Source organism: Ascidia mentula, chromosome 9, assembly GCF_947561715.1.
Source record: "Ascidia mentula chromosome 9, kaAscMent1.1, whole genome shotgun sequence".
Lineage (NCBI taxonomy): Eukaryota > Metazoa > Chordata > Ascidiacea > Phlebobranchia > Ascidiidae > Ascidia > Ascidia mentula.
In genome coordinates this window covers 4,778,143-4,792,673 of record NC_138574.1, presented here as the reverse complement: position 1 = coordinate 4,792,673, position 14,531 = coordinate 4,778,143, and the positions used below count along the sequence as shown (strand labels likewise).

General features: G+C 37.1%; 1 protein-coding gene across 1 annotated transcript; it reads left to right on the top strand.

Annotated features, from left to right (window-relative positions):
* Positions 1 to 209: 209 nt before the first annotated feature.
* Positions 210 to 13,940, top strand: LOC145913912 (integrin alpha-2-like). The gene is made up of 27 exons (XM_083001681.1): positions 210 to 364; positions 2,757 to 2,896; positions 2,956 to 3,014; positions 3,595 to 3,721; positions 3,964 to 4,087; positions 4,291 to 4,394; positions 4,743 to 4,920; positions 5,191 to 5,366; positions 5,514 to 5,584; positions 6,029 to 6,182; positions 6,516 to 6,604; positions 7,134 to 7,376; positions 7,568 to 7,777; positions 7,993 to 8,296; positions 8,719 to 8,870; positions 9,212 to 9,435; positions 9,503 to 9,644; positions 9,704 to 9,817; positions 10,720 to 10,808; positions 11,177 to 11,269; positions 11,340 to 11,457; positions 11,724 to 11,831; positions 12,171 to 12,305; positions 12,369 to 12,482; positions 13,015 to 13,104; positions 13,390 to 13,527; positions 13,845 to 13,940. Exons 1-27 carry the CDS (start codon positions 210 to 212, stop codon positions 13,938 to 13,940), a joined length of 3,747 nt encoding a protein of 1,248 aa, XP_082857807.1.
* Positions 13,941 to 14,531: the final 591 nt, after the last annotated feature.

Sequence of the window (14,531 nt, the reverse complement as noted above, 5' to 3'; positions counted from 1 at the left end):
ATATTTTTCTTAAAAAAACTAACATTTACAGAAACAGCTGTTTGCTATACGATTGTTGTTTTGAACTAACAATAGAAGTACTGCCATTACAAACTTCAATGCAGTTCTATTTGACAAACTATGCAGTTTTGTTTGAATAAATCAAATTAAGCTCAAGATTTATTAATATTTATTTATTTTTTTTGGATTTTGAGCGATTATGCTTAGAAATGTTTGATATGACTTTAATAGTAAGAATAATACTTTTGGCGGCTTTCGCTTTGCTGAGTGATGGACACAATATAGAAACCAGAAGCCACACACTAGTGAAACCAACTTCCATGAACACACAATTCGGGACTTCATTTGCAGTCCGTAAAATTAGGTAAGCTAAAAACTTTATTAAAACAACTCAGCAGGAATAGTATAAAAAACAGGTTACAGTACAAAAATATGATATTATTGTTGATGGATCACAAGGTTTACTGGCTTCGCAGCCAAGGCATTGCAGTGTAGCTGGATCGGCCAAATTTTTCGTCAACTCTGGCAAGATGCGGTTTGGGTCTGGTTAGCCCAGAGTCGTGCGATCAAATGCCAGTAAACCTTGTGACCTCGATACGATAGCTGTGATTGCCTAGTAAGGATCTGTGCAACTGGGTAATCCCGCCTGTCATGCGTTTGCATGAAACACTTCTGTATTAATGATGGATCAATGTTTTAAGACATAATTCATGTGTTTTTGGTTTGGTTTTCACCAAGCATGTCCCCTGTTTATTTTTACCAGTAAGACATGAAAATATTTGGTGTTTGTTGCGGAATCCGGATCAATTGTAGCATACAATTTGATGGTAACGATAAGTTTTGAATCATAACATGGGCATACTTATTTGTACGTTCAGATTATTTTATAATACGAGCCTTAGCAACAGTCATTCAAGCATGCCATATAACACAAACAAATTTTTTGTCATCTTAATTTTTATTTATATAAAGCATATATCTTCCATTGACTTCGTTTGGTATTGGTCTTTGAATCGTGGCATTAAAAGTCTTGTAGAAAGTAAACACTAGGACTGACCTAGATTAATGCACAATCATCCAATGTAACGTTAAAAAAAGGGGATATATTTCGCCCGGCATAATTAGCATTCTAAAATCAACAAACATAAAATCAAACACGCACATCTAGACGTTTCCAAGATGTTGACATCCAATGGGAAATAAAATCCATTAGGGAAGCAGTCAGTATTTTGCTTTGAGGTGAAATTTGCACCACAACAGATCGATACAAAACGTTTAACAGATAAAAACAAACGCTCTGGTCATTTTACTCGCGGCAATGCCATACGTTGAATGTTAACCTTCGCGTTTCTAATACCTTGTCAACTAGCTTCACATTCATCCAGTGTTCAGTATAGGAGTGTTTCTTCACCAAGATTAGCATTTATTTATATTGTTCAAGAAAAGCAGCTTTGTCGTCCTTGTTGTTGTCGCCTTAAGTTTTATCCCGCAACACTCTGTGCTCAAGCTACCCTATACTACAGAACACTGGATGATTTCTGTTTTTATCTTTGAAATGTTTTTTTTTATCACCCCGGCCGCTGATGCTGTGCTATACTAACTTCACCTCACAGCAAAACAGATACAACAGCGTTTTTCCTTCTCTACCTCCTTGATTATTTCCTGTTGGGAGTTAACTTCTTGGAAATGACAAGATGTGCGTGTTTGTTGTTATTAGAATCCTGTTGATTCAGTAAGGGCAAAATATACATATATTCTTACGAAGGCGTCTTGGGTGTTTCTTTTTGTAATAGCCTAGGTCTGATCCAGCAACCACTTTTTACATACTGTCAGAAAGTATATTATCGTAATTTTGCACACAGAAGCCACACTATTCTATGTTTTTTCATGATTCCAGAAAGTGAAAGATGTTTCATAGCATAGGTTGTTACTATGGTGATATATTCATAGTACCAAGCCATCTCTTTGTTGTTGTCAAAAATAACATGAACGCGTAATAGGAGGAATAGTTATCTGATTCATGCTGCACACAGGTTAAGCTCCGACATGCTCCCATATGGTTGTGATTTGCTGCGTTGCAATGATACGCGCTGCCTTTATGACGAACTCCTATACATAACAGCCACGTGTCTGTGCTGTTGACTGTTATTAATAATGGGGTTATTGAAGGTTTAACGTCTAGCGCGGGAATGTCATACTCCAGGATTTCATTGACATGTTCCGGCTTTTAGTGTTCAAATCTAGGTCCAGAATAAATGGAAAAAAGCTTAAATATATCCCGGAATTTTGACTGCTACGGTTACATCTTCCATATCTGCAATTAATGATGATTATATGTAACAGTTGGTCACTGAATTGGACATAAATGGCCAGTAAATGCATCCCATGGTTACCCTAATCAAACATGTAAATCAATGCATACAAAACTACCAATTTGCGTATTAGTGCCAAAATGTAGATTGATAAACAACATTCGTATCGTTTTTCTTCCATTTTTTTACCACATCCGGAATCGAACAAAGGTTATCCTGGCCACGAATCCCGGTTAACTTCTTTCTGTGGTGTGCGGGGCGAGCGATTGACCGATGTTCCATTTCCTTTCTTTCGTTTTTATTTTTTTCTTGTTTTTCATTTATTTTTTGTTCACCACACCGGGATTTGAACCCACGACATCCTGGGCACCAATCCCCGATCAGGTTTTCTTATCGTATAGGCCTATGGGTCGGGTGCTTAACTGATGTTGCGAATTTATTTAGTTCAGACACCTATTTGTACATCGGAGCGCCATCCAGTGGCACACCTGACAGCAATAGAGTAAGTCCCGGCGATTTGTACATTTGCGGCCTGAAGGGAAATGAACAAGGAATTTTCTATTGTTCAACTGTTGCTCCTTTCAGTAAGTTTCCAAAAAAAAAGATCTTTCAGAAAGGGTATAATGTTGAGTTGTTTTTTAAGGTCTCAAAGGTGCGATTGGACTCTCTGTGGCAACCCCGGAAGCTTTTAATAGCTTGGTGGTAAGGTTTTGTAAAAGAAATCGTCTTTATCCTTGAATTATTTCCTTTGGGTTATATTGCTGAATTAATTAGACCTATTATAAAGATTAACAGCCAATTTGCGTTTCCCAACCTCAATTCTATCGCGCACCACTTCGACGTCCAGCACAACTGCAGCGAACCACCTACTTTTTTGCAATATTTTTGATTAAATTGTTGCTGTTGTGTAAGAGACTGCAAACTTAAAACCATCACATAACGTTTTGCTTTTGCGCATGTAAACAAGTATAAACCCATAAAATAAACAGTTTTTAAGACCAAATTTCCTGGATATTTTCTATACCAATACTGAGAAGAAAAATTGTCAGTTCCAAGTATTTTCGTCGAACATTCTGTCGTATTGCTATTGCGTTCCATTAGCGCGCGTCATCAGTATGGTAACCAATGGATTTAAGGATAAAACTATACGATTGAGAAAATAATGCATTAGAACCACTATTATGGCTTGTCTCTTTTTACTCCTTCTCTTTTTTACAAAATATATCTTTTTGGGAGTATCTTTCTTGATAATACATCTAACCATTATGATATGTTTCCATAGACATGTGGAAGTCAATACACAAAAGTGTGTGCAGGTGCAAATATCGAACAACGAAGCATGGGAGTTTGCTACAGAAGCAATGTTTTTTTGGGGTCCACCGTAGTTCTTAACAACCCAGCGCCACAAGGTAACCCGCACCATATTTTATTTTATCTTTCTGTCAAACAAAAATTTGCAAAAAAAATTTCATTTGAACAAGCAAAGAAGTTATTTAAAAAAGAACCAAAACCGGTTACCGCCAAATGGTCGAAAAAAGATTAAACCAATATTTGCTTTTGCTATAACAAATCGGCATATACAAGTAATCAGCCAATAATGATCAATAGGCTGCAGACGGTTGTGCACACTGTTCTTTTTATTGGGTTTTAGAATGTCCCGGTAACGCTTCATCAGGTTTGGATATTGTTTTTGTGGTTGACAAATCCGGATCTATTGGAAGTTTAAATTTTGAGTTGGCCTTGCAGTGGATGGTCGACGTCCTATCTGGATACAAGTACGTTTATTCTATTTTTTAACGAACACTGCTTGTCTCTTACAATCACTTAATTGTACAATGTAATCGTTTCTTACACTAGAGCGATGTTTTGCAACGTCTGCTATTGTTTAAATACAGTTTAAATACATTTTTGGGTGCGGCTGAACAAGTTGATGCAAAAAATTCTTGCTACTAATCATGGTGCTTCCTTTTGCTTTTAGATCCGAAATTAACAGTGGAATAGTTAGGGTCGGTATGGTTTCTTACAGCTCACTGGTGTTCAACGAATTTAACTTAGCGCAATACACCTACACACAATTGGAAGGTAACTACATACTTTCATTTATGTTACAAAGTTTTTAATTTTTGTTTTTGTAACGTCACAAAAATCGCTAGATTTATATTTATCTGCACTTTGCCGACTTTTCATGTAAGTTTGATAAAAATAGAATTTTTTTTACCAAATTCAAAATAAAATAATGCGAAAAATACAACGCATAGCGAAACAACGCATATAAGAGTCCACTGGGCCCAATACCGGAAGGGGCTCATGGACACAATCGCTTTCTTTCAATATGAGGAATTTCTCCCACAAAGACTTGTCCCCCTGTAAAAAATTACGGTCCTGCGTGAAAAAACTTACAAATTTATGAATTTTTCTTACATTTTTAAGCAATGATTACCGACGTCAGGTACACAGGGGGTGACACACGCACGGACCTAGGTCTACAGAACGCGCGAGTAATGATGAACGTCTTGAAGAGGGCAGCGGCCTCGGCGATGCTTATTGTGGTAACTGACGGCAAGTCATCGTCCAATTCTAAAACACTTTCCCAAGCCACTTTGACGCGGTAAGCTTTTGATTGTACGAACTACTTTTTTTCACGCCGATTGCTTTATGCTGTAAACGTTTCTTCAATTAAGCTTTTTTTCAACAGAAATGTTAATGGTTGTTTAGTCCCATTGATTTAAAACAGAATTTGATAAAAAATAAAATTCCACTGTACACGAGGTTATCGCTTTTTTACGTTTTAGGATACAAGTTTCGTTGTGCTCAGAAAACGAAAACTTTAACTGAAATTAGAAAAAAAAATATATTTGATTAATTTTGTATTGAGCAGAAGGGCCGGCATTACAATTGTAGCTGTGGGAATAGCAAATTTCGACGAAACAGAACTGGTTGAGATTGCTGGAGACCCTGAGCAAGTCATTACTGTTTTAAGCTTTAACCAACTTTCTACAATCGTTGGGACTTTACAAAAAGTCATTAACGAAACAGGACAAGGAAATCTTGAAGGTTTGTCAACAATTTTGGTATTCGATTTGATGAAACTCGAAATCTACAGACACTGTACAAATGACATATTTTACATTTTGTGACACTATAAGATTCACTTGATAAAATATTTGATAGATTATAATAGAGATCTTCAACTTTCTACAGGTGTTGGCGATGGAAATACAACCAACGAGTTTTCGCAATGTCAACTTGGATTTTCTGCTCACTACACTGCGGTAATTGTGTGGGGTTGAATCGTTTCTTTTCGTAATCAAGGTTGACGAATATTTTGTCTAATGGTGTGGAATTAAGCATTTATTCCCAAACCTGTAAAATTACGCGGGCACCAGCACCAGTTGGATTCGTTCTGTTGCAGGCGTGAATTTTTTACAACGAATTACGCAAGAATAAAATGTACGATTGTGTACATGAGTATTTATTTCAAATGTGCCTCTTACAATCTGAATTTCAACAAAATATAAATCTTTTAGGCTATATCCTTCATGTTACGAGTCAGCCATGAATATAGTGAAAATATATCATATCATTTAAATCGCGCTAAGTTAACAGGATGGTGTATGTACAATTTCATCAAAAAAGGGAAGCAGAACCGCTGCTTTACACCAGGAAGCTGTCTAGCTTTTGCACTAATAAGCCTAACTATTGGTGTTGTGTTGCAGGGTTCGAACTTGTATGTTGGAGCTGTGGGTTCGTTTGATCGTACAGGTTCACTGGCATCCTATTCACCTTCAAGTGTTGCATATTCATCGCTTCTAGCAAATTCAGACCTCAACTCTGTGTTTAATGCAACTGATCACCGGGAATCATACGTCGGTTTGTCTATCCATTTAGTTATTTTTCTATCAGCTAGATAGACATGAAACCCACCTACAACTAATTTATTTTTGATTAAATTTTGCTGCCTATTTAATTGTACTCGTTCCGTTGCTTTCACCTGCGCTACCGGTTGCTTAAAAGCAATATATAATATTCGATGACATCGGCATTGTTTAAACACGAGATTTTAACAATAGATAATAAAACCAATTTGAGGGCATGGAACAATTGATTCTAACCAAAATTTTCAGACGGAAATGTTCATTGTCTTAAATTGTTGCTGATTGGTCAATTCCATCCTCTTTTTCTGACAAGTTTACTTTTGTGTAGGATATTCCGTCTCGAGTGGATATTTTTTCGGTCTGTTTGGTGGAGAGTTTGTTGCAAGTGGAGCTCCTAGATACGAATCCCGTGGAACTGTAAGTATTGGTTAGTTTAATGTAAATTTTGCTACTTTATGACGTCGTGAGTTCATGAAAGCTGAAATCAAATGGTTTTCAACTTCCCGATCAACTTTTCTCATATTTTTTAAAAGAAAATCAATGCAGATGTTTTACACATATTAATAACTTGTGGCATATCAATATTTATATTCAATGCTTTTTTTCGCATGTTAATAACTTCAAGAAATGTGATGTAAAATCCTTTCTCTGTTTTTTAAAATGAGTTAATTTTTTTAATCCCAATTCCTAAGTTGAATAAACGAAGTTGATGGGTTTTGGTATGAAACTGTCTCACTTACCCGACAAATAATATGGATCTTCTCTTGTTTTGTGATGTGCAATTTAAATCTAATACTTTTGTCAAAACACTTATGAAGTTACGGTTTACCAAAATTCCCTTTTTGGTAAAATACATAGGACCAAGTTTACCATAGCGACAGCCTATATTAATGAGGACCAACTTCTACCATGCAGTTAGTAATCTGGATACGCACATTTCTCGCAGGTGTTAATAATGAGTGGTTCTGCGTTTTCCAACCCTTCCACCTCATTTTCGGTTCATCCAAGCGGCGAAACGTGGCAACTTGGCGCTTACTTTGGTCAAACTGTGATGGGAATGGATTTGAATGAGGATACGTTGGACGATCTGCTCGTGTCAGCACCGCTGTTTTTCTCTCAGGGTGGATATGATCAAGGAAGAGTGTTCGTGTTTATGAACGACCCCAAAAATATTGGACCGAGAAATTGGGTAGGTTTCAACCCCTAGGTAAATAAAAAAATTGTCTATTTATATAGTAGGTTAAAACAGTAAATTGATAGTAATACAAAAAGGGCTCTTCAGGTTATAAAAACAAATAGTTCATTTATATATATCCTGATGAAGGATGTTGCATTACCATCGAAAAACTACAAGCTAACAAATATTATACAACCATACAGATGAATTCAAGCTTCCAACCCATCATTCTATCTGGCCACGCCTCCGGTGGCCGTTTCGGGTCCACTATAAGCACGCCAGGTGACCTTGACCGGAATGGCTATGCTGACGTCATAATAGGAGCGCCTACAGAGGAAGAAAATGCAGATAATAGCGGCGCTGTATATATTTATTACCTTTCATCTAATGGTATTAGCGATGCCCACAGGCAGGTGGGTTGAGTGATGTTCCCAATTATTCTTGTTAACAACCCGTATGTAACCGTTACTAATAAAAAGTAAGTATTTTGGTAAAAATACATTGTTGCAGATAGTTTTGAGGAGCAAGATAAGGTTAACACGGCACACAGTTGTCTTTGCGGTTTGTAATAACAGAAACCCACTCAGATATTAAAAGACCCTGGCAAAAACACTATTTCTATTTGCAGAGAATTTTAGGAAGTGCGTTCTTCTCCCCGCTACGACGATTTGGCGCCTCTGCTGCCTATAGCAACCGGTTTGGTAACGACTTCAACAATGACGGTTACCCTGACGTGTATGTTGGAGCGCCATCTAGCGATTCAGTAGTGGTTTTGCGAAGTCGGCCTATCATTGAAGTGACGTCATCGCTAACATTGAGTCCCAGCGAAATTGACGTCATTAGTTGCGTCAGCAGTTCAAACGCGGTTTGTTCGACAGCAAGCTTCTGTATAAGTGCGGTTTTTCGCACAAATCCTGAATCGGAAAATTTCGGTGAGTATAAAAAGTTCCTATAGTGGTTCCTTAAATAAACATACAGTTTGTCAAAATTTTCTATGCTTTTCTGAACCAAATCACTGTAGTGCTATAAGAAACAATTTCGTTGCAGTAACGATGCATTTACTTTATTTAAAAACTGCATTTTAAGGGCGATGAAAACTGTGTTTCTGTCAGGGATAAATGACATTTTTATTAGTTGCAGCATTTCTATATGAAGTCGATCTAACAATCAAAAATACAGTTCAGCTAATGTTTAGTCAAAAATATAGATTTCTCCTAAACAAAGTTTCTACAACTATCCTTGTTTGTTTAACCCTATATCATCGATAGCAATCCAGGGTACCTTGGTACCAGCAGATCCAGTTTGGTATATTGCTCTGCAATGCATTAGTTTTTAATTGTTTATCTTTATGCAGCTTTTCGTATAACGGGTGTATTGGATTCACTGATTGCGGATCTATTCTTCAAGAGACTACTGGTACTTGGAAAAGACTCACACGAACAAATTATAACATCCCAAAATATTAACAACGTTCAGCAATGCTTTACCTTGCAGATGCGACCGAATGTAAGTCGAATTTTAAACCCTTATATTCCCCCTGTATAATCGTGTATAATTGAATGTTTTCTCAGATAGATTTTTCTACCCCCATTTTCATAAAATTAAACTTTACTCATACAAAAGCATAAGTTTTTATATGTTGTTTTGCGGTCAATGCCGTCAAAATTCACCATGTACAGATGAAACCTTAATAGGTCGAGGAATTGGCCCTGCATGCAGCTTAACATATGCAGAACGGGCAAATTTTGTTCACGTGACACCATTGTTCCACGTATTGTGAATCTTTTTTTTCAACTCTACTTTGGTGCAAGAAGCCTTCAGAATATTTTCGGAACTATACATTTTAGGTCAGAACTTTTGGTAAGCTCGGTGCTGGGGGTGGAGGGTTTCAAATTATTCCCAGGGTCAACTTTTCCTACGACCTCACTCCCGAAGAAAAGGCACCTCACCTATCACCAGTGCTAGATCGATTTGTGAATCAATACAAGGTTGCTGATTGGTCGTTTCGAACCGGTTGCAAAGGACTAGGAGGAATTTGCGAACACGACTTACTTGCAGTGGCAAAATATTCGTAAGATTTCAATCATGTGCCGATGTATGATTTCTATGAAACCAATAAAGATTTTTACTGGTTTCAGATTGGATTCGTCCAACGAGGACCTCATCTTGAACAGTCTTGTAGGAATTGTCTCGGTGACGATTTCTATCCGTAACGCAGGTCCCGACCATTCCTACTTCACTAAAATCAACGTCACTTCCGGTTCTTTACCACGCAGCAGAGTAACAAAAGCACGTCTCCATTGTAATGTATAACTTGATGACATGTTTGTTTTGATTAGGTCATCGGTGATTGCGTACGATTGTCTGCGGCTGACTCAACACCAGGTTTCACTGTACTCGAGTATGTGGGGTCATCAACAGCATTGGAAGACCTTATGTTGATTAACGCACAGGTAAGAGTTAAATAGTCGTACCTTAAGCCATGCTTTATTTTAGTGATTCCCAACATTTTTGTGGTTGCGTACCACTTGGAGGTAAAACAATTTCGACACGTACTACCTAATTCAGGGTTACAGGGTAACCTTGGCGATGAAGCAACAAACATCTTGAGATCACCTACGATTTTTTAAATTCGAACTATATCCGCAAATTACGAAAAGGTGTTCGCGTACCACCTGAAATGCCGTTGCGCACCACCGGTTGGGAAACCCTAAAACCAGCGCGCCGCGGAAGAAAGCAAGCACAAAAGTTTAACAGTTTGTTGTTGACACTTTCAGACACTTGGGCCCTACGGAAATAATATTTATAGTGATTTCGTCGCTATAAACCGACCCTTTTTGTCATGATACCAAGCGCAACAACACTGACCAAACACAAACGTTAAAACCTAAAACGTGAATTTGGGAGCACATTAGCACACATACGGGACAGACTACAGCAATGACTGTGGGTTCCGATAAACCGAAGGCTTCCACAAAATAAAATGATGGCTTCCATAATTTACCATTTAGTTTTGCACAAAACTGCTGAATATGTTCGTAAGGGAAACAAATAACGATAATATTTTATTTCTCTAACGTGTAGGGGTTCCTAGTCAGCCTAAATAACCTTGTGGTGTTCATCGGTCAAAAAAGTTTGGAAGCACTGAATTTGATACAATTATAATATTATGATTATAAATTTAAGGATTAATACTGTTATGCCCAACAACAAATTCCAATTGTAAAAGTAGAACAAATGCTTTTTTGAGACAAGTTTACATTTTAACCTAATTAGGAAATCTTTAGGATAAAAATTGGTTAAAACATTGTAAGTTTGAGGCATCAATTTAACGCATCAAGTTTTAACTTTTCAGTGCGAGTTTACGATCGAATTCGACTTGGGATCCATGACAAGTAAGGCTGTTGACGATCTGATTCAAATCCAGGGCATCGTGTATTCAAAGTAGGTGCATTTTTGACCTGTTATGTTTCTTCTGTGTAGCTTTTGATATGCCCAGATCTGACCGGGAAAATAATAATACAAAGGCGATTCTACATTGTGGTAACTGCTTATTAATCTAGGTATAGTGTGTGATTTGTATCCGAGGGTTTAGGATTAAATCTGGTAACAATTAACAATGACTGGAGTCTCTTGCAATCGTCTTCGTCTAAGTCTAAACCGGGCAGATTTAGGGCAAGCTGTGCTAATAGAATGAATGTCAAAACAGTAACACAGATTATAGCTTTGTAAAAACTATGTTTTGTTAAATAAAATGTGTTGTTAAATCCAAATTAATTTGCAGCTCACCCAACTCTTGTAAAACTTTTCAGTGCTGGGAGTTTGCTGTCAGAAATCAATTCGGAAAACAACAAGTTTACATTCCAGAGACTCGTGGCGTATTCCGCTTCGCTAATCTTCGGCAGGTAAAGCAAACAAACCTATTTCGTGGGCAATTTGCTCATTTCGATTCGATGTTGAACGTTTTGCATTTAGCTCAGCTTCGCCAGATGAATTATTTTACAACCGCACGGTGGCGCCAGGCACAAACATTTCAAATTTGGACGATCCACTTTTGGGGGGTTCCATAACTAACGTTGTACACACTCATATCGTAAGTGATGTAATACATACAAAAATCTACTTTGTGTTGCGTTTAAAAGCAATATAAGAGATATTTTGTGGATCAAACACGTATACCTTTAGGCCTGTTGTAATATTAACTTGTTTTGCTTAACAAGAGAGCTGTTTGTAATTAGCGGAAAATTAATGGTTACAGCAGGACGTTGCTTGCCTAAAACTACAAAATTATATCATAGAAGGGTCGGGAATCAAATCAAGGACCATTGCACAGCTATATTATATTTTCATGATTTGTAGATTACAAGCACTGGGCCACTGATGATTGCAGCAGCGCCGTTAAAGTTCACTTGGCCTGGTGCGCTCGACTTTCTGCCTTTATTGTACCTCTACAAATTTAACTGTCAGGTAAGGATAATTTCTATTTGTACGCGACTTCCGTGCTTATGTGTGAAAATATGCGGGTATTTGTTGTATTGAAATAGTTGTTTGTTATTTGATATATATAACTAAAAACTTGCTAAAAATCGTCATAAAGCTGTATGTCTGCTATATACTATGTTTTGAAACAAAATTAGGCTTTGTAATACTTTTAGGAAATGTTGTACTTCTAAAATCGATAATACAATAATCCGAAAACGGTGCGACAAATTGTCAATACAGAAATACATCTTCGAGCACATAGACTCAGAGTGAATAAAAATGACCCAATTCGTCGGATTGACAATTATAACCAATGTTTTCCAGCCTGCTGAATATTGTTCGTGCAACACGGAAGGAAAGGTGAACAGCTTGGGTTTAGCTGTCGACCGCAACACGCAGGGTAATAACGTTGAACTGAAGTTCCCTTCTTTAAACCAAGTCCAACTACCGAGTGAGCTTGTACGTAAAATTAACAATAGAATATACAGAATAATTTTAAGTTAATTTTGATACATTGCAAAGACCTGTGATGACGTCACGTGCGGCACAATTTCATGCACACTCAAGAATATGACGTCACACGCCAAGGTGGAGGTGACCGCGTCGTTTAAAGTTTGGATTCCCACGTTGGCACAGGTAATTCATTTCTAATTAGAGCATGTTTACCGAATCTGTGTGTTGTGATGATAAAATATTTCGCTGTTGCACTATAGCAAATTAGGAGGGTCGTCGAGAATTTGTTGTCGTTGGTCTGTTTCCGAAAAAAAAACACGAAACACGCATATCATTTATAGGGATTATTGGTTGTGGCCCTGACAGTAAATGAATGACCTACAGTTTGTTGTTGACGAAGCGTTTCTTCCTTCTTTCTTTTGGTGTTATTTTGCTATTCTTATATTCAACGTGTTGCGCTCAATCACAGATTTTTGATGATATTCCATTAAATACCGACCAAAATGTATAGCTTAATTTTTTCCCAGAAGACCAGTTTGAGTTAATTTAAATGCCCTAACATAGTGAATATTTAGACGTTTTTAAAAACAAAATTTTGACAGAAACTTGAGGAACCATAAGCTATAATGAGTATCACAGTACGAAAAGGCGTGGGTAGGACTAAATATTTCACAAAACTTAAACAGTACGTCTAAAAACAAAACCTGTTTTTCAGCCGAATTTGAACACCAAAATGTTTAGTGATATAACAGTTGACACAACACCTCTACCCATTGAACCAGCGGGGCAAATATACGTCAGAAGGGTAATTTGTAGTTTTATGTTATTTTTTACGGTGTTTGTCGATTTTGATTCAATATTTTTGATTTTGGAACTATCTGTAGAATTTCTTGCATAAAACCACAAAGTCGAGTTTTATAAAAACTTTGTTTCACTTTCTAGAAATGAAAATCTAAGGAAATGTAAACAATTATAAACCAGAAGTTTAAACTTTTTGGTAAAACTACAAAGATAATCTTCTATCATTAATAAAGTAATATATTGAAATGTTTGCTTTGTTCATCTTTCTAATCCCAGCAAATGCACTTAGGCTTCAACAACAGTTCGAACATATCTTCCACCCGATCCGAACCCTATACAAGGCGGAGAAACAGACATCGGTGCCATTATAGGGGGTGTCTTGGGTGGTATAGCATTACTTTGCATTATAGTGCTGGTGTTATGGAAGGTAAGTAATTTTATCTTATCCAACTGTATCAGTTTCGTTACAATTCCATCTAGCTCGGACATAGCAAGTGCCCGGCAACTTGTTAAGCTTGAAAGCAAATCTTTAGATGTAAATGGGTCAAAACTATGGTTTTCAACAAAACAAGACCCAAATAACACTTTTTACATTAATAATACACGTGTCAGCAAATCACTTAAAGTTTCATCCTCAATATATTATCACTAACACTGATATTTTTTTGTTTGTTTTGTTAGTTTTCTATCCTACAAATCAAAAACAAACTTACATGAGTATTAATCGGATTTCCTTGTGCTTAGGTTGGATTTTTTAAAAGCAAATACGGCGACATGACTCGGGAAGCTCGTGAAATGGAAGGAGGCGACGAAGCGTCGCCTTACGAACTTGCCGGCTAGTTGAGAAAACTTTTGTTTTTTGCTTCGTTTACACGAATTTCTGGCTCAAATTCTGTCCATCTACTGTTGTGTAACATTTCCAATTATTTATACCGTGTGAAAAATACAATTTTATAAAAAATGTTTTAGAAAAAAATAGGCAACGTTTGACGTTCAGTTTTTTTACCCAGTGATAAAATAAAAAAAAAATCGTACAGAAAAGATTGAATAGAGAAAATGTCAAAACGTTTTGTTCGGCATTCGGAAATTCTTCGCAGTGCAATCTTGTATACGCGAGGCCGAAATCGTGGCAATTTAGGGAGCGTCACCAGCACGTTCTTCCATTAACTCGAAGCAATTGTACTTGTATTGGGTCACCAATATGCTATGTTTTTATTTTTATTTTGGCGACCATAAACTGGAATGACTTTCTATCAAAATAGACATGAAAATGAGAAATAAAGGGTCACGGTTCAGTTGGGCCTATTTGTACGGTTCTGTTTCCCACCAGTGGCCATTACAGCCTAAAACAGACATGCTGGACAAACTGCTGCCCGCGGGCCAAATATCGCCCGTTGCGGGTCTTTAATTTTGGCACGCTTAATTAGGGTT

Bases quoted from the DNA above. Each gene is read 5' to 3' on its own strand.
- LOC145913912 (XM_083001681.1), top strand. From the start codon at position 210: ATGTTTGATATGACTTTAATAGTAAGAATAATACTTTTGGCGGCTTTC. The intron at 6,183-6,515 runs GTTTGTCTATCC...ACTTTTGTGTAG, and splicing joins TCACCGGGAATCATACGTCG to GATATTCCGTCTCGAGTGGA. The intron at 8,871-9,211 runs GTAAGTCGAATT...TATACATTTTAG, and splicing joins CCTTGCAGATGCGACCGAAT to GTCAGAACTTTTGGTAAGCT.